This window comes from Coffea arabica, chromosome 11c (genome assembly GCF_036785885.1).
Source record: "Coffea arabica cultivar ET-39 chromosome 11c, Coffea Arabica ET-39 HiFi, whole genome shotgun sequence".
Taxonomy (NCBI): Eukaryota; Viridiplantae; Streptophyta; class Magnoliopsida; order Gentianales; family Rubiaceae; genus Coffea; species Coffea arabica.
In genome coordinates this window covers 20915213-20941724 of record NC_092330.1, presented here as the reverse complement: position 1 = coordinate 20941724, position 26512 = coordinate 20915213, and the positions used below count along the sequence as shown (strand labels likewise).

The window sequence follows — 26512 nt, the reverse complement described above, 5'->3', positions numbered from 1 at the left end:
ACGTGCACGTATGAAGTGTTCCCTATTTTGAGGGAAAGGGGTGAGAACCACGCGAGGCTCTAAAGGTGACACACACCCCCCCAAATGCAATGCAAGCGCGAGATACATACATCCAATCAACCAAACATACACACGTGAGTGAGGGAATAGTTTGATATGCGCGCGAGGCGAAAAAGTCCTAAAATAGAAAATGCAACCCTAATATCCAAATGCAATGCATAAAAAGGGTAGAAAAAGGAAACGAATGGTTAAGTCAAAATGCTTGGACCCACTTAGGAAGTCCCCAGTGGAGTCGCCAACTGTCGCGCCCCACTTTTTGATAAAAATAAAATGTTTGAAAAATGTATTTTTGTGATTGGAAAATGAATCGTGATTTAAAAGAAAAATGGGTCTAAATGGGACTTTTAAAAATGCGACGATTTGACCCAAGAAAAATAGTTCAAAAAGGGTTTTTTATATGAAAAATGGAGTCGCCACTTGGTATAGAGTTAGGGTGTACCAAGTCACCCAAAAAGTGAATTTTTTAAGTAAAAAGCAAGAAACCCTTTTGAACGACTCCTTAGTCTACGTAAAACAAAGAAAAAGGTTCGGGAGTCACATTTGACGAAGGGGAAGGCAAGGACAAAAATCCAAGGCACCCCTTCGACCTAGCCAAGGCTAGTTGCGTGATTTAACCCTTATTTTCCTAATTTTTCTACCCAAAGTATGTATTGCAAATTTAGACATGACTAATGAATGAGAAATGCAATCCTAAATCTAAGAAATGTCTCTTATGAGGCTTTTGGTCCCATTCACACGAGTCGTGACGGCCAATAAAGAAAACCTCATAGAAAATCGGGAGTGATGCAAATGATGACTCAAATTAAAAGTGTAAGTGTGCGTAGTGTAGGAAAAGTGCAAGTGTGCATTTTGAAAGTGTTTGTGTGCGAATGAATGAAAATATAAGTGCTCGTGTGTAAGTGAATGAAAATAGTAAATATAAGTAAAATGAGTGCAATGTGTGAAAGGACAAAAATAAAGAAAGTGAAGAAGTGTGTGATTATGGCATGTGGATTTAAGATATATATTTAGTGAGAAAAATAAGAGAAAATGATATGAAAATGCATGAACTTAGAGGAATGCATCAGGTCGGGTACGGGAATGACCTCTAATTTTTGTGATTTCAATTTTCCCTTTGATTAGAAGGGAAAACTAGCGTGCTAAGGCTATTTTGAAGCCACACTCGCTCGTTTCCCTTACCCAAGGGGGTTCGCAAGCAAATGGACCCTATAACTAGCATGAAATGGAAAGACCTGAAAATGAGGGAAAAAGGGATTCGAGGAGCATGCCAAATGATAACAAAAACTAAGAAAAAATGCATGAGATGAAATGAACATGCAAAATATGCACTAACGAAAGAGGGACGGCCTATTGGGTCTAGCGTTGGACTAGCCCATAACTAGGAATTCCTACTAGCGTTGGACTAGTGGAATACGAGACCAGGAACCACAACTAGCGTTGGACTAGTGTGGTGACGTGCATTCATTCAATCACATTCATTTATAATTATAGAAAGCGGATAGACATGCAAATCACTTATAAACATGTAGCACGTAACACTTAGCATGCTCAACTAGATGCAATATCCTAATAAAACAGTTAACACGTAGCAACAAAGGTAAATAACCAAACTAATGAACCTATTTACATTCACTAACTAAAACAAAAGGGGAAGGGAAAAATGGACAAAATGCCCTATCTATTACAAGCCAAGAGGTGTACACATACCCCATTAATAAATAAAAGAAATACTTAAAATGAAAGGAATTAAAGCAAATTTAAGAAAGCCAAGTAGACATGTAATTCTCAATTAGCACATTGGATCACATAGGAGAGACAAAAAGATAAAAGAAATTATACCGTCCCCTTGCTTGTGAAGCTAATGAATGGAAAAGGTTCTAATTTGAGCTAAAACCATTAAACAAAGGATTAATGCACCAATTTAATAGTAATGTAAAATAAGCCAATAATTACATGGAATGAATATACCATGAAATTGAAGCGCTTAAAACACCCAAAATAGATTAAACAACTTATACTCAAAAGTTTGAAGCAAACAAAAACCCAATTAAAACCATTAATCCATCAATCAAAGCCCATTGAAACGTTCTTGGGAATTTCAAAGCCTATGAGTAATGGAAAGTTCAAGTAACCACAAATAATCACATAGATGTAAAAGCATTAAAACAACTTAAACATCCATATTCACAAAGCTGATGCCTAATTGAAAGGAAAAGGAAGTTTGAGGGGTTAAATTGATTAATTTTCTCAATTATTTGGGCCACAGTGGAATAAAGGGAGACTTAGGGGACAAAGTGTAATTATTATGATTCATTTTTTTCATGCAGACTTCATACAAGCTACAGCTTATCGGCAAACAGATTTTTGTAACTGTATTTCTGCTGCGATTATTTCCACAACTCTGGAATCTTGACAGATGCAATTTCCTTTTCATTTGATCACCACCTAAACTTTCGACCCAACCAAAACTGGAATCCTAGCATTATACACATCTGGAAGCAGGAATTTGGGATGAACACAAACATGGGTTACCAACCATATGCCAACGTGAACCACAGACTTACTTCAAACAATCCGAAAGCACCAGCAACAAAACAACAAAGGTAAGAGATGATTCCAGGCAAAGTCCTAATTATTCAATCGCACGAATGCAAGGACCTGGGACAGGGAAATAGGGGACATCCAACAAGTTTTTGGACACACAAAATGCAAAAAAAATGGCTTGGTCATCTGCTGAAACCTCGGCTCAGACTTTAGGAAAATTAATCAAACCAAACATGGATCAGAAAAATGCGCATAAAAAATGATTTCTATCTCTGTTTTCCATCATGAAGGTTACAAGCGCAGCTTTGGACAACAAAAGGCAAGCAACAAAAGTCTCAATTAGGCTCGGACTGATCATAACTCTCCTTGCATTTGACAGGACTCGACACAAAACAAAAACAAAACCAAAACAGTTTGCTGCAATTTTTCGTGCCAAACTTCCACTACTTCACCTTGACAGATTTACAACCTCTCAAACCAAAACCCAACCTCCACTCTTCAATGAAGTCTAATGACCGAACATAGGCAAGATTAAACACAATGCAGGCGAACAAGAAATACAAACCAGCAAACAACTGTAAGCATTAACAGCGACAACACTACCAAACAACATACAAATCAGCGCAAGACACATTTCAGCCACGAAAGGTTATGGAAAGGGCTAAGAAATCAATTTCAATTGATACCTGAGGGAGTCTTTGGATCGAAATCAAAGCAGGAGAGGATGTGAGAGAGCCGCTGGGTTGTTCCGTCGCCCTTTCGTGTCCGCACCAGTGGAGTCACGCTGCTGATTTGAGGACCAGATTTAAGGGCTTTCCAATTGTTTTCTGTGAACCGTTTCTGAACAAAAGTCCCTCCACTGACTTCATAGTTTATGCAGAAATCAGAACCCAATCAATTCGAGCAACCAGAAAGGAGATAACCATGCCGTAAGAGGTGCCGAAAACCAGTCTATTCTGCCGAAAAATTTTTTTTTTTTTTTTTTGCAGGAAGCCATTTCTGGTTCTGATTCCTCTTCCCCTCTCAGCCTTGCCCGACTTCCTTGTTTCTCACTCTCAGCTCCTAGCTCTCCCTGACTTTCTGGTTTCCTCCCTGATAAACTCACGGCCCATCTCCCTCTTTCTTCACAGCCTCCTTTTCTTTTTTTGCCTCTCTTTCCTTTTTTGTCCTTCTCAGCCGTCAATCCCCCTCTCCCGTAACTTCCCTTCACTCTCTTTTCGTTCCTCTAATCACTACCCTCTTGCGGTTTCCAATCTCTCCCCAAGCCCTCGGTTTTCCAGTCGTTCTCCTTGATTCCTCCTCAGACTTCTAGCCGCTATTTGCCTCAGCCTTCAGCTTCCTTAGCCGCTGTTTTTTTCTCTTCTTCTTGTTCCCCCCCCCGTAACTCCCCGTAGCTCTTTCTCTCCTGCCCCTTGTTCTATTTTTCTGCTAAGCCGTCTGCTCTTTTCTCTCCCACCCCAGTTGCGGCTGTCCTCCTCTCTTTTTTGCCGTCCCCTCACTGATTTCCCTCTCTCTCCCTTTTTCAACCAAAACCTAGATAATACTTCTAGATTCCTCCCCCCTCCAGGTGTCCTAGACACCTGGCCTTTAAAGCCCCAAATTTCATCCCAAGGCCTTCCTGCAATTTCTTTTTGCAAGCTGCGGCAACACGCAGCTTTTGCATGTTGCGTTTTTTTTTTTTTTTTTTTTTTTTTGAAAAGTAGTAAAAAATGATAATAAAATGAAAATGATAAAATTAAAAAGAAAAACAACAAATTAATTGACATTGGCTAGCAATAAATAAGCTAAAACAATAAACAACAAAAAATGTAATTTTTCATTTTCCTCTTTTCCTTTATTTTTCCTCATTTTCTCTTTTTTCCTTCTTTTTCCAAGAAAACAGTGAACTTAAAGTCAGAATAACAACTAAAGCATATTTTTGAGTGCTTTTTCCATTTTCCAAATTTTATGTTAAAATTCTTAAAAAACGAAATAAAGCTAAAATGAAATAAAAATGCTATAAAAAATACTAGAAAAATATCCAAATGAAAATTATGGAACAAATAGATATAATTATTAATAAAATAAAAATGGCTCAAAATTTTGGTGTCTACAGTCATAGATGAATGTGATGGATGAATGCGTCACCGTGGCTAGTCCAACGCTAGCCATGGTCTTTCCCCTCGAGCTCTCGCAAGTCCAATGCTTGTGAGAGAATTTTAGAAAAGGGCTAGTCCAATGCTAGACCCAATAGGCTGTCCCCTCTTGTTAGTACATACTTGCATGTTTCACTACATTCCATGCATTTTTCTTAGTTTTTTTAGCATTTTGCATGCTTCTCCAACCCTTTTCCCTCATTTTAGGTTTTTGCATTCTCATGCTAGTTATAGGGTACATTTGCTTGAGAGTCCCCTTTCGAAAAGGGAAACGAGCGAGTGTGGCTACAAAATAGCCTTAGCACGCTAGTTCTCCCTTCTAATCAAAGGAAAAATCAAAGTCGTGAAGTTAGGAGTCATTCCAGTACCCGACTTGATGCATTCCTCTAGGTTCATACATTTTCATTTTTATCATATCACTTTTCTCACTTTCTTTATCCACATTCTTTCACTACTTATATTTTTCTCAATCCACATGCCATGTTTGCATATTTTTCTTCTTTTATCATTTATTTTCTACCTCACAAATTGCACATAATTGCACTTATATGTATCTACTATCATATTTTCATCCATTTGCACACAAACACCTTTATTTTCTCAATTGGCACACTTGCACTTTTCTTACATTCGCACACTTGCACTTTTCTTACATTTGCACACTTACACCCATACTTGAGTCCTCATTTGCACTAACCATGACCTCCATGAGGGCTTTCCTTATTGGCCACCACAACTCATGTGGTTGGGATCAAAAAGCCTCATAAGAGACATTTTAGATTTAGGATTGTATTTTTCTTTCTTTTTTCATATCCATTAGTCACGTCCAACATGCAACGCATATTTTGGATAGAAGAATTAGGAAAAGAGGGGCTAAGTCACGCAACTAGCTTTGGCTAGGGTAAGGGAGTGCCTTAAGCTTTGCCTTTGCCTTCTCCCTTATCAAATGTGACCCCCGATCCCTCTCTTTGGTTACGTAGACCTAAAAAATTCTTTAAAAAGGGTTTGTTTACTTTTCTTTCCAAAAATCACTTTTTGGGTGACTTGGTACACTCTAACTCTATACCAAGTGGCGACTCCATTTTTCATTCAAAAAACCCTTTTTAAACTATATATTTGGCCAAACCGTCGCATTTCACAATCCCACGGAATTTTATTTTCACTTTCACACACGTTCACATACATATCCTACACACTACTTTCACACCATTTCAAAAAGTGGGGCGCGGCAGTCCTGTGATACCTGCCAAAGGTATAAGGCAGAACATGTACATGCTCCTGGTCTACTGCAACCATTACCTATTCCTCGAATGGCATAAACACTTCTGACCATGGATTTTATTGAAAGTCTGCCAAACTCTTAGGGCTATGATACCATACAGGTGATTATTGATAGACTCACCAAGGTTGGACATTTTATAGCCTTGGTTCATCCATTTACTGCCAAACAGGTGGCTCAACTTTTCCTAGACAACATCTTTAAACTGCATGGTTTACCTGAGTCCCTTGTCACTGATAGAGACAGGATGTTCACCAGAACCTTTTGGAAGGAGTTGTTCAAATTATTAGGAACTGGTCTGCATTACTGTTCAGCTTATCATCCTCAGACTGACGGCCAAACTAAGAGGCTGAATCAGTGTGTTGAGGCTTATCTCAGATGTATGACTGGGGAATTTCCAAAACTTTGGAGTAAATGGCTGGCAATGCCAGAGTGGTGGTATAATTCTTCTTACCACTCCAGCCTGCTGTTGACTCCATTTGAGGCATTGTACGGCTATAAACTTGTGTCCCTCCCACTTGGCCCTTACTGAGACACAATAGTTCCTGCAGCAGCCCAACTTCTTCAAGAGAGGATCAGAATTTCCAGCAGCATTCGAGACCACTTGGCTAAGGCTCAACAGAGGCTGAAGTTCTTTGCTGATCAGCATCGAACATAACGATCTTTTGAAGTAGGTGATTTAGTATTCCTCAAGTTGCAGCCCTACAGACAGCAAACTATTGCCATCAGGAAATGCCTTAAACTGGCTGCCAGGTTCTATGGCCCTTTTCAGGTGGAAGCTAAGGTAGGACCAGTGGCCTGCCGCCTCAAATTGCCTGCAGAAGCCAGAATCCACCCTGTCTTCCATGTGTCATTGCTGAAGAAAAAGATTGGACTAGTACAACAGGTGTCAAAGACTTTGCCTGAATTTGACAATGCTGACCAATGTCCCCGACAACCAGAAGCTGTGTTGCAAAGGAGAGTAATTCTGCACAATGGACAACCAGTTATTCAGCTTTTAATCAAATGGTGCCAATTGGGAGCGGAAGAAGCATCTTGGGAAGATAAGGATTTCATCCTATCCCAATTTCCTCATTTCCAGTCTTGAGGACAAGACTTAATCTTTGGGGGAGGCAATGTCAGGGTAGTAGGAATTAACACTGTGACGATGACGTTTTGATGCAACTAAGTAGCATATAAGAATAAGTAACATGGTGTCGTTTAGCTAATCATTTAGTGGGACGATGTCGTTTAGCCAATTAGTTGAGTCGGTGTAGGAGCACATGCTCCATAACAGAATTAGTTACGTGGAAGTTATTTCATCCGACTTGTATAAATATGATTGGGTCAAGGATCCGTGTAAGAAAGATATTAACTGAATTTCCTTTTCCTTTCTCTCTCTCTCTCTCTTCTGTTTCTTTCTCCTTCACACGCTCCTCTCTGCAATTTCTTCTCATCAAGCTCATCCGAGCTTGATTTTCCCTCAAATTCCTCAATTATGCAAATAGGATCCTGACATCGGGAACTGGTGAGGGAGGGAAACTATGGCTGACACGTGTGGAGCTTGATACGAAATATGGGCCATGTTTTGGACTGCAAGAGATTGAATCTTTTAGTAATAGTTAGTAGTTTATTTTCCAGATTTCTATTTTATTTACGAGGAATAAATTCGGTCCAAGACCTCATGTTGAGTTGGATCCGATTTATAGAGTCTAGGCTCACCATTACTTAAGTTGGTTAATTAGCTTTTATTGGGTTATGTTGGGCCAGCTTAAAAGCCTTCATTGGATCGATTATAAGCTGACCATTAGATAGTGGATTTGAGTAGTAGAATTGGCCCAAAGGTCTAGCCTAACTGAGTTAGGATTTTCCCAAGTTACTTTAGGTTTTCAAGTTGTATGGCTATATATAGCCAAGGCAAGAGACCTTCATGATCAGTTTTGAGCATCAATAAAATTGTGAGTTTTCACTTTTTCTCTTTCCAAGAGAGCCTCTTTGAATACTTGATAATTAATCTCAAGTTGTTCATCGAACTTATCAATCAAGTAGTCTCCTTGATTGTGGCGTTCTTCTATCTATACTTTTGGTTCATTAAATTTGCTAGTCGGGGGTTAAGGAATCTCCTTAGTTCGTGCCTTGTGATTCTAGAAGGGTCAAAGTTCCGTCAAACATCCCAACTTGGTGTTCGTCTAGATCCGTCTCACATCAGTTGGTAATCAGAGCTAGTCGACAACCACCAGGTTATATCCTTCTTTTCTTTTGTGTTTCGAGTCACATACTCTTGTTTCAAATCAGTTTGTGTGTCAATTCAAAAAAAAAAAGGTACTGTAGCATCATACTGTTCATCGCTACTGTAGCGATACTGTTCACCGGCCGCACTGTAGCGATACTGTTCATCGCTACTGTAGCGGTACTGTTCATCCCGAAAAAAATTTATAACTTGTGTTTCTTTCTTATTTTGGTGTCTTGTTATATTGTTCTTGAAGTTTTGTGTTGGTTTAGAGTCAAAAAAAAAAAAAATTCCAGCCGCTAGGGTTTTGTGCCGTCGTTGTGTTCTTGTATCTTGTTTCTTGCATGCAATCTGTCTTGTCATCTCTTGCTACTGTTTTGACCAGATCTTAGTCTTTTCATTGTGTTGTTGAGTCGTTCTGGTTGTGTAAAGCAACCACCAAAAGAAAAAAAAAAAAAGAAACACATTCAAGAGGCGAAAAACAAAATTCTGGTCGCTAGTTGTTTCTTAATACCGAAGTGTTTTGAACAAGAGGGCTGGGAATATTGTTTTGTTTTCCATAACAAGGCTGATTACAATAGTTCTTGAATTCTTGATAACCTTACCTTGCTTCTTGGAACCCTTGATACATATCTTGATAAGGGGGATTGATACTTGAAATCTTGAAACTAAACAAACCTCCATTCTTGATCTTGAGTTGCGGCTGACCTTTGTACAAACACCACACAAAAATCTTGTGTCTTGAAGGTGGGATTCGGAATTCAAAAGAAAGAAAAACATTCTGGTTGCACAAAAGAAAAAGAGACAAAGAAAGAAAGAGGAACCAGAGTTGGATCACAAGAAATAAGAAACCTTCTTGAAATAGGCAATCTTCTTGACAAAGGAAACCCAAACCGCCTTGGATTTGCTAGGGCAAACCCTAGCCACCACCAAAGCTGTCCACTTCAGACTTCCCTTGCTTGAATTGGGGAAACCAGCCGCCAACACCAAAACACCCATAACCCAAAATCACCCACAAAAAAAAATTGATCCCAACTTCCAAAGAAAATTCGGCCGCAAGCAAAAAGTGGGTAAAGTCCTTCTAGGATACTAAATTTCCGCCATCTTGTTCTTGTGTCAATCGAACCTTGCGTTCTGTCCACACCACAAATTGGTATCTTGAGTCATTTTTGCAGATTGCTAAAAGTGTCCAAAAGGAGTCCGTCCTGATCTAGTCTTAGAGTCCTTGTCGAAGTCAAACTTCCCCAACATTTGAGTCACCCTTTTGCGGACTAAATCAGAAAAAAATTCCAGAAAAAATTCTTGCTTGTATAATTGCTGTTTTGAGTCATCATTTAGACTTCAAATTTCCAGATTCTCATACACCACTTTTGGGGACAAACTTGGTTGACGTTTGGTTGAACTACTTGAGGGAAATTTCTGATTTCTTCAAGGGGGCAATCAAGGGTTTTGGAAGTGAATGGTGAGATCATTAGAGTGTTCTAAACACTTGAGGATACACGAGAGTGAGTGAAACACGTAAGGGAGCGAGTGAGGACTGTTCTACTAATTTTTGTTGAGTTTTGCTGGTAATAAAAGTATGAGACAAACGAATGCTCAACTGGAGCTTCACCATCTTGTGCCTAAAGGAGTAAATACTGTGGCATTGCGTGAGATAACTGAGCAATTGGAAATCATCAAAGCTCAAAAAAATGATTGGTTTTATACACGTTGCCATATCAAGGATAAAGTTTGCAGCTTAGCCATTGATAAGGGTTGTGAAGTTAATCTCGCAAGTACTGTCTTGGTTGAGAAATTGAATCTTCCAACCATTGATCATCTTCGACCTTACAAGTTGCAAAGTGATAGGGGTGATATTTGGATTACTAAGCACACACTTGTTCCTTTTCGTATTGGTCAATACGTGGATGAGGTGTTGTGTGATGTGGTTCCCATTCAAGTGACGCATGTGCTGTTGGGACAATGGTGGATGTTTAATCGCGAAGTCAAATATGATGGATATACTAATAAGTATTCCTTCACATTTAATGGCCGTCGTACCAGGCTTGTATCGCTTAATTCTAAGCAACTTTGTATTGATCTAGCATACATGAAGAGTGAGCAAGAGCGTTATAGTATGAAAAAAGAGCTAGATGAGGGAATTGTGACTGAAGATGTAAAATTCGAAGGAGTTGAAAAGGAGAAAGAGGTTGAGAATAATGAGGGGAAAAAGTCAGCTACCGAGCATGAGAAAGAGATTAAAAATTCTAAGAGTAAGCTGATTGCGAGAAAGGATGTGAGATCATATGTTTTTTCTAACGATCTTAACTCTACTTTGTTTAGTGTTTCTACTTTTATGCAGGTTAAACAAGGAAAAATTGAATTGATCTTGGCATGTTCTATGCCTAAATCCATTGGTGAATATCAAACTTTTCATGGATTTTGCATCTTAGGTGTTGTATCCATTTGTCATCCATTGATGTTCAACTTCAACCATGAGCCTGATTTGCTTGTTGGGAGGAATAATGAAGTTTCAAAGGGTGTTTCTACACTTGAAACTTGTTATAAACTTCCTTTTTATTTCGTTAGTGATAATTCTTTCCTCATTGGTCCAAATTCTGATTCCTTACAACCTGATTTTATTCTTCAATTTGAAGGTTCAGAAGCTGCCTATCTCGATCTTACTCCATTTGTGCAAGATAGGCCATACCAACAACAACTTGCAATGAATTTTGTAACTTTGCAAAATCATGTCCGAGACTTTTCTAACCTGATTGAGCATCACTATGAAGATCCTTATCTTGTGAATGTGAATGGTAAGCTGTCAAGTGATTTTATACCTACAAATGCTAATCGTGTGATTTATTGTGTAGGTCCAAATTCGACCATTCATGACACAGGACTGATTAGAGAGCTTTGGAGTGGTTGGAGTCAAGCCTTGAGTTTCCCATGGCAGATTATGAGCATTTTCAAGCTGACCAAGAGACATGTGCACCGAATTACAATAATCATGACGTATGCAAGTATCATTCATTCTAAGAGAGCCAATATGTGGAGATTTGAAGTTTCATACTGCCAATTCTTGTAGTACTATTCATTTCCAAACACGATTTGAGGACAAATCTTTTTCAAGAGGAGGGGAATTGTCGCGCCCCATTTTTTGATGAAATAAATAAATGGTTTAAAAAAATGTATTTTTTGATTTAATTTGTGATTGGAAAATGAATTGTGATTTAAAGAAAACTGGGTCTAAATGGGGGTTTTGAGAATGCGACGATTTGACCCAAAATTATAGTTTAAAAAGGGTTTTTGAAATAAAAAATTGGAGTCGCCACTTGGTAATGAGTTAAGGTGTACCAAGTCACCTAAAAAATGAATTTTTAAAGGAAAAATAGGAAAAAGTAGTAAGAAACCCCTTTTAAACGACTCCTAGTCCACGTAAACCAACGAAAAAAGTTCGGGAGTCACATTTGACGAGGGGGAAGGCAAGGATAAAAATCCAAGGCACCCCTTCGACCTAGCCAAGGCTAGTTGCGTGATTTAATCAAAGATTTTCTTGTTTTAACCAAAGAATTTATTACATTTGGATGCGCTACATGAATGCAAAACCCTAGACCTAGGGGGAGATGGGAGAGATTTCTCTTCAAAGGTTGAGTGGTGCCAATCACATTAATTGTGAAGCCCAATAATGATCCTTTGGAGAGGTCACACATAATCCTAAATGACGTAAAAATGAGTGAAATGAATGCATGCCATGTGAAGATGTGAGTTTGTGTGAAGTGAAAAAGTGATAAAAATAATAGGATGTAAGTGAAAGTGTGCAAATGAAGATAAAAGTGTTCGTGTGCAAGTGAAAAGACATAGAGGTGCACGTGTGAAAATGAGAGGAAAAATGAAAGTGTAATGAGGGTATAAAATGATTGAGTGGATTTAAAATGCATGCGCCTAGGGAATGTATGCATGTTGGGCACGGGGAGACTTAAATCGTGACTCAATTTTCCCTTTGATAGAGAGGATACAAGCGTGCTAAGGCTTAGAAAAAGTCACAATCGTCTATATCCCATATTTAAGGGGACTCTCAAGCAAATGTACCCTATAACTAGCATGAATATGCAAAACCTAAAGTGAGAGGGAAGGGATTAGAGGGGCATGCCAAATGATAGAAAACTAGGAAAAAATGCGTGAAATGAAGTGAAACACGCAAATATGCACCTATGAAAGGGGACGGCCTATTGGGTCTAGCATTGGACTAGCCCTTTCTGTAAATGAGCCACAACTAGCGTTGGACTAGTGTGGTGACGTACATTCATCCATTCCATTCATCTACACTACGGAAAGCAAGTAGACATGCCAAATACTCATAAACACGTAGCACGTAACACTTAACATGCTCGACTAGATGCAAAAACCTAATAAAGCAAGTAACACGTAACACATAGGCATGCAACCAAGCTAATGAACCTATTACATTCACTAACTAAAACAAAAGGGGAAGGGGAAAATGGACCAAATTGCTCGCCAAAGCCCTATCTATTACAAGCCAAGAGGTGTACACATACCCCGTTAAAAAAATAACTTAATGAAAATGAAAGTAAATGACATAAATGAAAGGAATTAAGGAAAGGCTAGGAAAGCAAAGTAGGCATGCAATTCTCACTTAGCACGTTGGATCACATTGGAGAGACAAAAAAGATAAAAGAAATTATACCTCCCTTGAAATGGAGTTCCAATGGGGTGAAGTCACTTATTTATCCTCCAAAATAAAAGAAATGGTCAAGGTACCAATTTATTTGGGAAAATTAAAGAAAATGTGCAAAACAAAGCTCACTTGATCATGACCCCCCCAAGGTCATGACTTAAGTGCAATTAAAACAAAGCATAGTAATTTATTTGAAACAAACAAGCAATGAAGTTGTAGAATTAAAACAGCCAAGGACCAAATTGAAGAAAACATTTAATTGGTTGGGTCATAATAGAACTAAGATAGACATGGGGGGTCAAGGTGCAATTGTTTTAGGACCTAATTGTAAGAACAAAACACATAAATGGGCCTTTGGAGCATAGCTAGAGACTAGAGGGAACAAAGTACAATTTTTCCTTCTTGATCATGCATGCAGCTACGTAAGAAACAGAATTTTCTGCAACTACAAAAACCTGTTGCCTTTCCTCAAACTTGCGGCAAATTCCAGCAACAACTACATCCATTTCATCATACAAACAGGTTCATCAAACCAGAAATTATTGACCCAAATCAAAACATGAAATTTTGTTTGCAGGATTAAGATGGCAAATCTGGTTGACCGACAACAAAAGAAAGAAAGAAAACTGCAGCAAGGTTTCTTTCTTTGCAACATGCTGGGTTTCTCAAATGCAATTTCATATCCATCCAAACACAAGTAGTGGCTCCAATCAACTAAACCAGGGATCAAAGTGAGAAGATAACCACACATTTTTCCACTTTTAGACATGACACTTCAGTACAGAATTCGTAGGAAAAGAACATGTTAAATCTAAAAACGAATTTCTGCAACTTCCTTTACTATGCTTTGAAATTTCAGCAATCTCATGCGGCCAGATTCAAAGATCATCTCAAACCAGAATCCAGCCAAAAACTTATCATTAAGATAACATACTAAGCATACAAGAGAAAAGGAAGGAGTTGGTCGAGACTATTGCAAACAAACAAGTGGAGACTATACAACTCAAAAGAACAACCGCAGTTTTCCACTCCAGAAATGCATTCCTCGCAAATCACAGCAATGAACTTCAGTGGAACTTGCAAATCCATAAGGCAACACACTAAACCAATACTCTAACATAACCACCAAGAACAAGCACCAAACAGCAATCAAGAGTGTTAAAGCAGTCATGACTTCAGCAATCCAAGGGAGGAAAAACTATTGCACCTCTAGGCGCAAAAACATTCTAAAATCATGCAAACTAAACTCATCAAACTATTTCCAATCCTTGTAAGTAAGCTTAAGACATCAAAACCTGTTTTCAAAGCATTAAAACAAACAGATAAACAGCAGTCATGACAACAAGAATCTGGTCTGCCTGACAACAGAAGAAAGAACGAAAATGCAGCAAAAGGGACTTGAGTTTGAAGCGGCTAACGTTTCAGCGTTTACACGAGAATGGATACTGCTATAACAAAGCAGAAAACTTGCAAGAAGCAGCGAAAGAAAGTTTAAAACAAACCTAATCATTCTATACACCTGACATTGTCCCAAGGCTAACCATGCAAACAAATAGGGCTACAGCAGAGAGAGATCAAAAGCACACACAAAGGAAACCAAAAGAAACAGCCAAGCATTCTTCGCATATCCATTAGCCAACCTAGATGCAACAACCTCAATCCACTGCTACCACTAACCAAAGACAGGTAAACATTTCCAACATCATCAAAAAGGGCAGCTAGCTATATATAAAAAAACAAAAGGAGAAAGGGAGAAGACTTGCGGTGAAAATGGCTGTATCAACTTCCGGCCACACTCATGTACTTCATACAGGAATCGAAATGAACAAAAGGAGGGGGCTTGAGGCTTACCTGTCTTGCTACTGTAGGAATTTAGCCTTTGACAGGAGTCTAGAGATGGAAGACTCGACTTCACCATCATCCGAGGGAAATGAGTTGCGGGTCCTCTTTTCCTTGTTTCATCAGCTTCGATCCTCCAGCTCTCTCTACTGGTTTCTTTATTTCTCAGCCGTAAACTCAGTTGTCAATATTTCCTCCACCCTCCAGACCCTTACTCCTCTCCCTCACGGCTGCTCCCCTTTGTTCCTCTCTCTTTCCTTCCTTGGCTGCGTTTCTTTTCAGCCGTCAAAAGCCTCTCGTATGCTCTCCAGATTTGCAGTCGTCGCTTTCTCCCTTTCTAGCTTTTTCCAGAAATTTTTTTCCGGCCTTCAACCTCTCTCCCGTGGCTTTCTCTTCAGCCGTTACCTAACTCTATTTCTCTCTCCCCCTAGCTGCTCACTCTCTATTTCCCTACCTTCTGCTCTTTGCGGCTACTGCCCAAAATGCAAACCACCTTCACCAAAACCCTTCATCCCACGGCTCCCCTGCTCTCTTGTCCTTCCTTTTTCATCCTCTGTTTGCTTCCTTCCGTCGCCCTCTCTCCTTCTGTTTTCTTTTCCCGCCGCCAACTAGCCCCTCAAACTCTTACTTTGTCCCCTTTCCAGCTACCACAAAAAGCTGCGTTCTTTTCTTCTCAGATCCTAGTCACTCATCTCTCTCCACCAGCCGTCAAGTTTTCTCTCATTTTTTCTTTTCTTCGCCGTTCTCTCCAAAAACCCCCCCTGGCTGCGGCTGTTTCCTGTTCCCTTAGTCTTCCGACGCCCCTCCTTCTCTCTGTTTCCCCTTAGTTTCCCGTAGCTTTTCCTCTGTTTTTGCTCTCTCCGCCCAAAGGAAACCTCTCTTGCTCCCTTTAGCCCCGTAACCCCCTTTTTATTTTTTAGCCCTCACCAAATTCTACCTTGACCCCCAAAAATTCCTTAACTTCCCCAAGTGTCCCTAACACCTCACCCCTTAGGTGCTTAGTTGTCTAAAACATAGAAAAGACCCTTGTCCAAGTGCATGCAGTCCCACTTGTCATTTTCACCTTTTCTTTTCCTTTTCTCTTTTTCTTTTGTTTTTCCTGAAATTTAATGTGAAGCCAAAAATAATAATAAAAAAATAAAATAATAAAATAATAATAATGAAAAATAATAAGAAATAAGAAATAAAAATCCTAAAAATTGAAACAAATAAAGCTAAGATTAAATTAATTAAACAAATAAAGTTAAAAAATAAAAAATTTGGTGTCTACAAGAATGATACGAAATATGGGCCGCTTATGGGCCATGTTTTGGACTGCAAGAGATTGAATCTTTTAGTAATAGTTAGTAGTTTATTTTCCAGATTTCTATTTTATTTGCGAGGAATAAATTCAGTCCAAGACCTCATGTTGAGTTGGATCCGATTTATAGAGTCTAGGCTCACCATTACTTAAGTTGGTTAATTAGCTTTTATTGGGTTATGTTGGGCCAACTTAAAAGCCTTCATTGGATCGATTATAAGCTGACCATTAGATAGTGGATTTGAGTAGTAGAATTGGCCCAAAGGCCTAGCCTAACTGAGTTAGGGTTTTCCCAAGTTACTTTAGGTTTTCAAGTTGTATGGCTATATATAGCCAAGGCAAGAGACCTTCATGATCAGTTTTGAGCATCAATAAAATTGTGAGTTTTCACTTTTTCTCTTTCCAAGAGAGCCTCTTTGAATACTTGAGAATTAATCTCAAGTTGTTCATCGAACTTATCAATCAAGTAGTCTCCTTGATTGTGGCGTTCTTCTATCTATACTTTTGGTTCACTAAATTTGCTAGTCGTGGGTTAAGGAATCTCCTTAGTTCGTGGCTTGTGATTCTAGAAGGGTCAAAGTTCCGCCAAACATCCCAACTTGGTGTTCGTCTAGATCCGTCTCACATCAGAGCTTGCCAGGCATGCCAGGCCATCTGCAACTGTATTTGCTTCTCTGTGGACATGAGTGAAGTTGACCTGGCGGTCCAGCACTAAAGATTGGATACACGAGATAGTATGCCATAACCTCCAAGGTACTCTTCCGTTGCCAGTCACCATATTCAGCAATACCTGAGAGTCTATTTCAACTTGCAGGGAGTGAAAGCTAGCGGAGAGTTACAGACCTTCTAGAAATGCCATGGCCTCCGCTTCCATATTGGTTCGTGATCCCAAAAATAACGAGAAATGATATTAACTTATCTTGAACTGTTAAATAGTCATGCCCCGACCTTGAAAGTTTCAAAATTCTGGGCTGAATTCTAAATCGAATTACCTAAATAGAAAGAACTTTATAGGAGGCGAAAGTGCAAGTGAGAGGTTTTAGATTCAAAACCTCCCACTTATAAAAAAAAATAGAAAAGACTTTATAATTACTCCTTGAGCAAATTTATATCCTAAGACCTCCCACCTACCAAAAAAAAAATAGAAAAGGCTTTATAATTATTCCTTGAGCAAATTTATTTTGTAATAACCAAATTACTAAAGGAGTTTAAAGTACATCAGGATGATACTGATTTGGAGTTTTTTAGGCACCCAATGACTAATTATCACCTAAACTTCCTTAAGTATTCCATTGTAATAGCAATCTACATACACTCACATAATCTTCACATATGCTATTCCTTTTTTTTTTTTTTTGTTTAAAGTAATTTACACAATTTTTGCCCATTTAATTTTTTCCATTTTCTTTATTTGTTCAAAAGAAAATTTTCCTTTATTGGACTTATCCTTTAGTATTGTTTTTAAATGTAATTTAGCCAACTTTTCCCCTTTTCTTTAAGCAAAAAAACACCATTCTTATGATTGTGTAAATGTGATGCTATCCCAACTATCAATGATTATGAAAAAATGAAAAAGGATAGTTGGTCCATTTTTACAATTCACATTTAAAATATGAACTTTTTCAAATGAGTAATTATATCAGTGAGTTAATCACAAATAACCAAGAAATCTTGACATTTTAAAAGTATATAAAATTCTTAGAAATCCCAAATGCATAGATGAAATTCAGAGTGTGACAGTCCTACCTTCCCTTAGGGCGTACCCCAAGAGTTAGCGAATTGCCTGCCCAACTCTTACCAGGACTACTACGCCAAAACATATGTATACCCTACCGAACGAGCAATAGAACTTCGATAAACCTTCCAACAGTTACAAGAAAAGTACGCATAGCCATAGAAACATGCATTTCAACTAATATACGTAACCATACACTTGCATAAATATATACATTGGAGTTTTCAACAAGTTAACTTGAAGTACAAGCCAGAATAGCCATAAGGTATCAAAGTACCCTTAGGGTTTACTATTACAGAGGAGTTTAATCAAAAGAATATCTATAATTAGCTCTACTCTTTTCTCCAAAATCAAGGTTCTAAAATATTGTCCCCTATAAGGAAAACAAAGGTAACGGGGGTGAGATTTCGCTCAATGAGGTACCAAAAGTTCAAGCAGTCAAGAATCATGGAACTCCATTTTGAATCAATCAAGTATAAACTCCAAATAGGGAGATGAACAAACACCTCAGTTGAACATAGTAATTCACATAGCAAGGATACAGATGGCTTTCAAGAGCCAAGTTCCCGTTGTAGTATTTGATCCAAACTCGTTAACTCTCTGTCAACGTTTAGAGAAATAACTATGACCGTAGACCCCACTTTACACCAAATTCCGTCCACCAAACTTACCCCTTACCAGGCCCGAACACCAAACAGAAACGGAGGTGGTAATACTCAAGTATACCAAATATCAGAGGGTTTCAGTATTCAGATAATCAGTAACAGTGTCCTCATGGTTCGTCGATCTACCTCGACCAAGCCCCTTGCTAGCTCGATTCGATCAACTACCAATGAGGTTGAGCTCAAATTTCATAGTAAGGTCGTTGGATACAAGCCTTCAAACGACTGTCGCGCCCCATTTTTTGATAAATAAATAAAATGGTTTAAAAATGTATTTTGATTCAATTTTTTATCGGAAAATGAATTTTGATTTAAAAGAAAAATGGGTCTAAATGGGGGTTTGAGAATGCGACGATTTGACCCAAAATGTAGTTTAAAAAGGGTTTTTGAAACAATTGGAGTCGCCACTTGGTAATGAATTAAGGTGTACCAAGTCACCTAAAAAAATGAATTTTTAGAAAAAATAGGAAAAAGTAGTGAGAAACCTCTTTTAAACGACTCCTAGTCCACGTAAACCAACGAAAAAGGTTCGGGAGTCACATTTGACGAAGGGGAAGGCAAGGATAAAAATCCAAGGCACCCCTTCGACCTAGCCAAGGCTAGTTGCGTTGATTTAATCAAAGATTTTCTTGTTTTAACCAAAGAATTTATTACATTTGGATGTACTACATGAATGCAAACCCTAGACCTAGGGGTATTGGGGAAATTTCTCTTCAAAGGTTGAGTGGCGCCAATCACATTAATTGTGAAGCCCAATAACGATCCTTTGAAGAAGTCACGAATAATGCGAGTGGGATGCAAATGAATGGAATGCATGCATGCAATGTGAGGACATGAGTTTGAAAAAGTAATAAAAGACAATAAATATGTAAATGAAAATGTACACGTGAGTGGGCAAGGTATGGTATGTGAAATGATAATATGAAGTGCATGTGTGCAAGTGATGATAAAAGTGTTCGTGTGCAAGTGAAGAAACATAAAGGTGCACGTGTGCAAAGTGGGAGGAAAAATGAAAGTGTGATGAGAGTATAAAAGGGTAGAGTAGATTTAAAAATGCATGAGCCTAGGGAATTCATGCACATTGGGTACGGGGAGACCTAAATCGTGACTCAATTTGCCCTTTTATAGAGGGAATACAAGCGTGCTAAGGCTTAGAAAAAGCCACACTCGTCTATATCCCATATTTAAGGGGACTCTCAAGCAAATGGACCCTATAACTAGCATGAAATGCAAAAATCCTAAAATGGAGGGAAAAGGGGTTCGAGGGGCATGCAAGATGATAAAACTAAAAAGAATGCATGACATGTAATGAACATGCAAACATGTACTAACGAAAGGAAATTCCTAAGGGTCTAGCGTTGGACTAGCCCATTCTATGAATTCCGACTAGCGTTGGACTAGTGGAAACGTACATTCATCCATCGCATTCATTCATGGCCATGGAAAGCGAGTAGACATGCCAAACACTCATAAACACATAGCACATAACATTTAGCATGCTCGACTAGATGCAAGGCCCTAACAAAGCAAATTAACACGTAGCAACTAAGCATGCAAGACACATAAGACAATTAAAGCCCTAACTATTACATTTGCTAGCTAGGCACACCTCTTCGATAGGTCTTCACTGAATGCTCCTCCAAGCCCTATCTATTACATTAGGGAGACCCTACTAAAATCTAAAAGGGGGGAAAAGGAATAAAATAATTAAATCCCTAACTATTACAAGCCAAGAGGTGTACACATACCCCATAAAAGAATAACTTAATGAAAACAAAAGTAAATGACATAAATAAAAGGAATTAAGGAAAAGCTAGGAAAGCAAAGTAGGCATGCAATTCACTTAACACGTTGGGTCACATAGGAGAGAAACAAAAGGGATAAAAGAAATTATACCGCCCTTTTGAATGGTGTCCAAATGAAAGAAAAATGGCTTCAAAACAATAAAAAGGTCAAGGTACCTCAAATAGTAAAGTATAACAAAGTCACCAAATCTCTCCTAATTGCAATTTAAATGAAATCAAATAATGCGTAAGTTTCAAGAAAAGGACCCACCAAGGACCCAAATGCAAGCATTAATCAACCATTCAAAGCCAATGGGAACATTTTAGAAACTTTGAAATTCCAAGAGCAAGAAAAAGGCCAAAGCCAAATTATTTCAGAAAATTCAAGAAGAAAGGCGAACACAAGCTCATTTGAACACAAAGTTCTTAAACTCTTGCCTTAAGTATCACCTTAGCAAAACATGGTAACCAATGAAGGCAAGCAAGCAATTGAATTGAAACATTAATGTTACCAAAGATTCAATTATGAACACTAGCCAAGCATTCAAGCTTAAACAAACACTTTTAGGAACTTCCAGGGTCCAAGGGCAAAAGAAAAGGCAAATAATGATTCAAATGCAAATATCTTAGGACCTAATTGCAAGAACATGGAATGTAATTGGGCCATAGTGAGTCAATGGGGAACTTGGGGGATTAAAAGATAATTTTTTTATTAAAAGATGTTTACATGCATGCAAATCACGTAGAAGCCTTTCATTTCTGCGCCAATTCAGCTGCATTTCTTTTATGTTTCACTCCCAAATGCCAACTCCAAATCCAACTACATACTTTAACCAAAGCTAACATCCAAAACTTTAAACTAGACAGTAAAAACATAAATTTAACATCCCAAATCAGCAAAGACATAGGAGGAAATCATGCAAACATTGAAGAATGAACATGCAAACATTGAAGAATGAAAACTGCTACAAATGAAAGTGAAATCTGCTGCATTTTTGCTTGCAAACTGACTCAGATTTTCTGGTTCAAATACATAACTTCGACTAAGATTAAGCAACAAACAACTTTGGCTTGAGCAACCATGATCCAAGCAATCAAACAACTCAGAAAAACATCATATTCAGGTCTGAAATAACATGCAGGCAACGATAAAAGGTTTCAGCTTCAGCAATGTTTCCGGCCAAACAACTTTGCAGCAATTTTCTTATAAACTCAGATTCTTATCACAACCTTGATTAGATGTATTTAAACCCAACGTCACAACTTTAGACCAAGCCCACAACTAAACCACCATCATAATCCAAACAAACAAGAAACCCAAGAAGATATCATGCAAATTTCTGGAACACTTATACAAAAATGATTCAGCATTTTCAAGGGTTCATATCAGCAGGTATAACAACATCCAACCGTAAGTCTACATAAGACAAAGGCCAGATCAAAATCCTACATATCATTTAAAGACGAACAGAAAGAACAGGAAAGAGAATCTAATTCATGACCTTCTTTTCCTCATAACTTCAGAATCTGATTCATATTTGCTCCTCATGACATTCATGCCAGACGCAAAAACATCTATCCAAACCAAGGTACCAAGACCTTGCAACTCTACTCATTGAAAATTTTACCAAGAGACACGCAAATACAAAAAATAGAAATGTTGAATCAGATGTGATTTCAACATCCCAAAGAACAGGAAAAACGTTGCAACAAGTCGAGACAGTCAATCTAGCTGCAGCAAAACCTTCAAACAGATGCCAAAGACTCTACAGACCCAAACTATGCAAAAAGGGATAGAAGATTAAGCCTTTAATTCACCAGACCGGGGAAAGCTATGACCTTTAAATCAAATGATAGACCAATATCGCACAGCCATCACCTTAGCAGCCGAAAGGAAAGAAAAATACAAAGAATGTGCTAATAACATCAAAATCATGTCCATTTTTTGACTGTGCTGATAACATACCGAATGGGTTAATTATAGACTGTGCAGATAACATCAAAATCATGAAAACCAGAAGTAAATATTGAAGCTTATCGATCAGCATATGGGTAAACGAAGGAGAAGAGAAAGGAAGGGTTACCTTTAGCGCTTGACCGAAGCTTGATGTAACAAAAAGATGAAGTCTTCGTTCCCCGTTTCTCCTGCACCTGCTTCTCTTCGACCGCTCCCCTCTCAGACTCCTATCCCCCAGTTTTTGTCAACCGCAGCTCCAGTTCTCTCCTCTTCTTCTTTTCTTTCTTTTGCCGTCCCCAGAAAACCTTGCTCTCAGCCGTCCCCCTCTATTCTCCTCTCTCTCAGTTGTATCCTTTTTTTTTCAAACTCAAACCGTCCCCTCTCAATCTCTCTTAGCCGTTTGATTTTTTGTTTGTGCGCCGCCCTCTTTTTTTCTTTTTCTTGCTCCCTGATGTTGTTTCCCTTTTATATGGATTTCTAGGTTTACCGAACCCTCACCCCAATGGTGAGGATGAAGGCTTGTCCTTCCCTTTCCATCCAGCCATCCGATGGCTATTGAGGTTGTGCCTTGCACGCTGCAAAAAATTGCAGCATGCATGCTGCGGTAATTTTTTTTTTTTTTTTTTACAAATTTTACGTTAAAACTTAAAACTAAAACTAAAACTAAAATGTGAACAAAATTAATATGACAAATAAAACTAAAAATAATTAGCAAATAAAAGACAAATAAAAAGGTAACAACTAAAATGCAGACAATCTAAAACAAAATCATGAATTAGATGCAACATACAAATTATTTAAAAATTTGGTGTCTACAACGACATCATATCATGCACAAGTAACATATACAAATTTATACAGTAACCAGTCAAATAAGCAAGAGTGACGAGTGTGATAAAGTACACCCTCGTCTCGTCCAGAATAAACAGATGTTACAGTCATTCATGTCACAAATTGCAAGTACAAGTAAATCAGTTAAGCAACAAGACATGCGTGTGGTACACTCACCAGTTCAAGCAAAAACAACTTCAAAAGTTTCCTCCCGAGGTACGCCTTGATCACCGGCACGTCCTAAGAACAACCAAGGTAAAACAATTATGGTTCCCATATCCAAAACCTAGTGAACGGAATTCACAAGTGAGACTCGACTACAAGTCATATGTCTATCCAAATGAACTTCTAGTGCAAAGATACAAAAATGTGGCTTTGGAGTGAAAAAGGTAGTAGTTGGTTCTAAAGACATGAACAACCCCAAAACTCTTCATTTCTACCCAAAATCAATCCAAACTCGAAGGAACCAAACGGCCTCAAAATTTGGACAGCATTTCCCCTTAATTTCTTTACTTTTCCATTCTACAATCAACACCAGAGTTCATCTCAACTCAACCACAATTGCACCCACAAATCATAAGCTATAAAACACACTTAATTAGGGCCAGAACCCCCTTCAATTTTAGCCAATTGATAGCTCCAAAAACCAACCACAATTAAGCTCAATTTGGAAACCCTAAGCTGAAATTTATGCACACAAGCTGGAAATTTCTTTAGGCAAGTCAAATTAGCCTATAAAACCTGAATAATCCACATAGCAAAGCTACCAAAACATGGACAACCCTCAAGCATCACATATGAGTAGAAAATTCACCAATAAAACTGAAAATTTTCATAACACCACTTCAAGTCATGAAATTTCTCATAAAACTACCAATTTAGCAACCCTAAACCAGTAGTATGGTAGTATTCACTACAAGAATTTTGGTTTTCCGTGACAACTACTTTTTGCCACAAAAAATCAAAAAGTCATCACTGATGACCTTTATTGACAACATTTCGGTTGTCGCAGGGTCATCACTAAATCTCCGTCTGTAAAAGTATACAGTGATGACTTTAAAGTCGTCAGTGAATAGAAACTTTTTTATGACAGGATATGTCGTCAATAAAAGCTATAAATTTAGTGACAACATGCTTTCTTGTCAATGATGCATGAAGCAACGTAGTCAATGTATATACTAATTAGTGACAACTTTGTTGTCAATTAACCCCTTATCAACTGTGGCAACAACTTCTTATCAATGGACAATTTTGATTGAGTGACAACAACAATTGTCAATAAAGACAGCTTGCTTGGAGAAATGCTACTCATTTACAACACCTTGCAACGTGTAGTTTGATGATTTTCCTACTACAATAATATCTAAAAAATGAAAACATTGGCAATGTTTAATAAATAACAAACGTAGGCACCTGTTACAATAGGAAATGACCGAATAACATATTAAATATTCAAATATCATAAATAAGTGCAACATCGTACTACAAATAGTTTGATAAGTTTCAGTAGAGAAAATGTTGCCATATAAGTCAAGGCTGCACTAAAAAAAATTCCAAGTCTCAAAACATTTTCTGTGCTACCGAAACATTTTCTAAACTTAAGATAGAACTATAACCATAGTTTTTGAGTCAACATGTAAGCCGTACCGCTAATCTTCTTCCAAGCCTCTAAAATGAGCAATATATCTGCAATAAAGTAGTAAAGTTATTAGTAGATGATAGAAAAATTTTAAACAAGGAAAATTAGTTAAGGAGTCACCAAAGAATAAAGTGAATCATTTGTTTTAAGTCTCATCTAGATAGTGACTATATAAATAGTAGAAAAGGGGACAATATATGGACAGTTCAGAAACAAAGTCTACTAGAGGATGGAAGTTTAATAACATTCAATAAAAGCCAAGGATTGTATGGGCAGAATTGTGGCACACCTCAGGCATTTTCCTTGCTTTCTCCAGCACTCGGTCTCAGTGTGGTTAATCTTGCCACAGTATCCACAAGTTACGTGAGGAGTCACGGCTTGACTAGTTTGAGATTTCCCCTTTTGTTGACCTCGCCTACTCTGATTTCCTTCTGGGTTTCTCTGGGTTTTTCAGGCATCTTCACTCTTCCAGCCCCTTTTCGCATTTTAAGGGGTTGGGTAGACCTCTCGGTCTGTTTAGGGGTATCGCTTGGGTTACTCCTCTTTCTTGTATGAAAAGCCTGAGATTGAGATTTAGCATTTTCTACCCTCTGTGCCTTATCCAAGGCATTCGTAAAAGTGGTAATCTGGGCTGCTGTTAGGGATTCTTGGATTTCTACATTTAACCCCTGAATAAACCTCCTTATCCTTTTCCGTTTGGTGACTACCAGCTCAGGGGCAAATTTGAAAAGTTTGGTGAACCGCTCCTCATATTCAGCCACACTTAATAATCCTTGTTTCAACTTAATAAAGTCGTTCTCCCTCTTCTCTTGTATAATTGGTGGGAGGAACTTGACATTAACTCCCTCTCAAAGTTTACCCAAGTCCAAGGGGTTTGTTCTCTTTCCCACTTTGCACTAACAACATTTCACCACGAGCGTGCTGCCCTCTCAAATTGGAAAACGGCAAAATTCACTTGCCTTTCCTCGGTATAATCTAAAATAGTAAAAATATCAACCATCCTTTCAAACCAATTTTCCGCTACCTCGGGATCAGACCCTCCATGGAACTTAGGTGGAGCGAACTTCAAGAATCGCTCTAGGGCTCTATCCTCGCCTCTCTCTTGATTCCTAGGTTGGTTGATTGGTTCAGATCCTTGGCGCTCAACTAAGCGCTCAAGAATATCGGTCATGCAGTTAATGGCCATGCAGTTAATGGTCACTTGGAATTAATGGCCATGCAGTTAATGACCGATATTCATTAATGGTCATGCAATTAACGGTCATTAATTCCAAGTGGCTACGGCCACTTGGTCTCAAGACATCGCTCCATTTTGTTTGCATCAGTTCTATGGCCATCAGTGGGCACAAGCAAGTTTGAAATGATAGAAAAGGCAATCAAATTCACAGGAGCCAGATCATTCAACTTAGCATCAGCAGGTGAAGAAAAACTTCTTTTGAAATAAGTTAACATTTTTGTCCCATCAAAATGATTTGCAGCAGTAGGAAGCTCTTCATAAGAAAAGAAATTAGCAACCTTATCTTTGCACAAACGTTCAATGGTAGTCTTTAAAATGGAATTCACAGTATCAGAATCAAAGATTAGGTCTACCCCATTTACCCTAGACATGATCTCAGTTTGGTCAGTTCCTTTCCTAAGGTTAGCAAAAAATTGATGCAGCATATCAGGATAGTAGACATTGGGCATGGAAATGAGATGCGACCATTTCTGGAAATCAAATAGACTTAGAATGGATTCTAAACCTATGGAACGAAATTCAGAGGGGTTTACGGTTCTTTGAGGGATGACACCCTTCTGTGATATCCAGGCGTATTTGTCTTTTGCAGCATCATCAAAGAATGGAGGGAGAGGGACTGATTT

The 26512-nt window shown here is 38.4% G+C and overlaps 1 protein-coding gene and 1 long non-coding RNA gene across 2 annotated transcripts; one reads left to right on the top strand and one right to left on the bottom strand.

Moving 5' to 3' along the window:
• Positions 1-1617: 1617 nt before the first annotated feature.
• LOC140016636 (uncharacterized) lies at positions 1618-4302 on the bottom strand. Its single transcript, XR_011822850.1, has 2 exons — positions 3291-4302; positions 1618-1947 (listed from the first exon to the last, which is right to left on the bottom strand). It is a non-coding gene; the product is annotated as an uncharacterized lncRNA (long non-coding RNA).
• A 1963-nt stretch (positions 4303-6265) lies between these two features.
• Positions 6266-7105, top strand: LOC140016505 (uncharacterized). The gene is made up of 2 exons (XM_072070037.1): positions 6266-6398; positions 6693-7105. The coding sequence occupies exons 1-2, from the start codon at positions 6266-6268 to the stop codon at positions 7103-7105; spliced, it is 546 nt and encodes a 181-aa protein (XP_071926138.1).
• The last annotated feature ends 19407 nt before the right edge of the window (positions 7106-26512 follow it).

What these genes read in the sequence shown, in the direction of transcription:
- LOC140016505 (XM_072070037.1), top strand. Translation starts at nt 6,266, where the DNA reads ATGTTCACCAGAACCTTTTGGAAGGAGTTGTTCAAATTATTAGGAACT. An exon ending in TGTTGAGGCTTATCTCAGAT is followed by an intron (nt 6,399 to 6,692) that starts GTATGACTGGGG and finishes CTTTTGAAGTAG; the next exon opens with GTGATTTAGTATTCCTCAAG.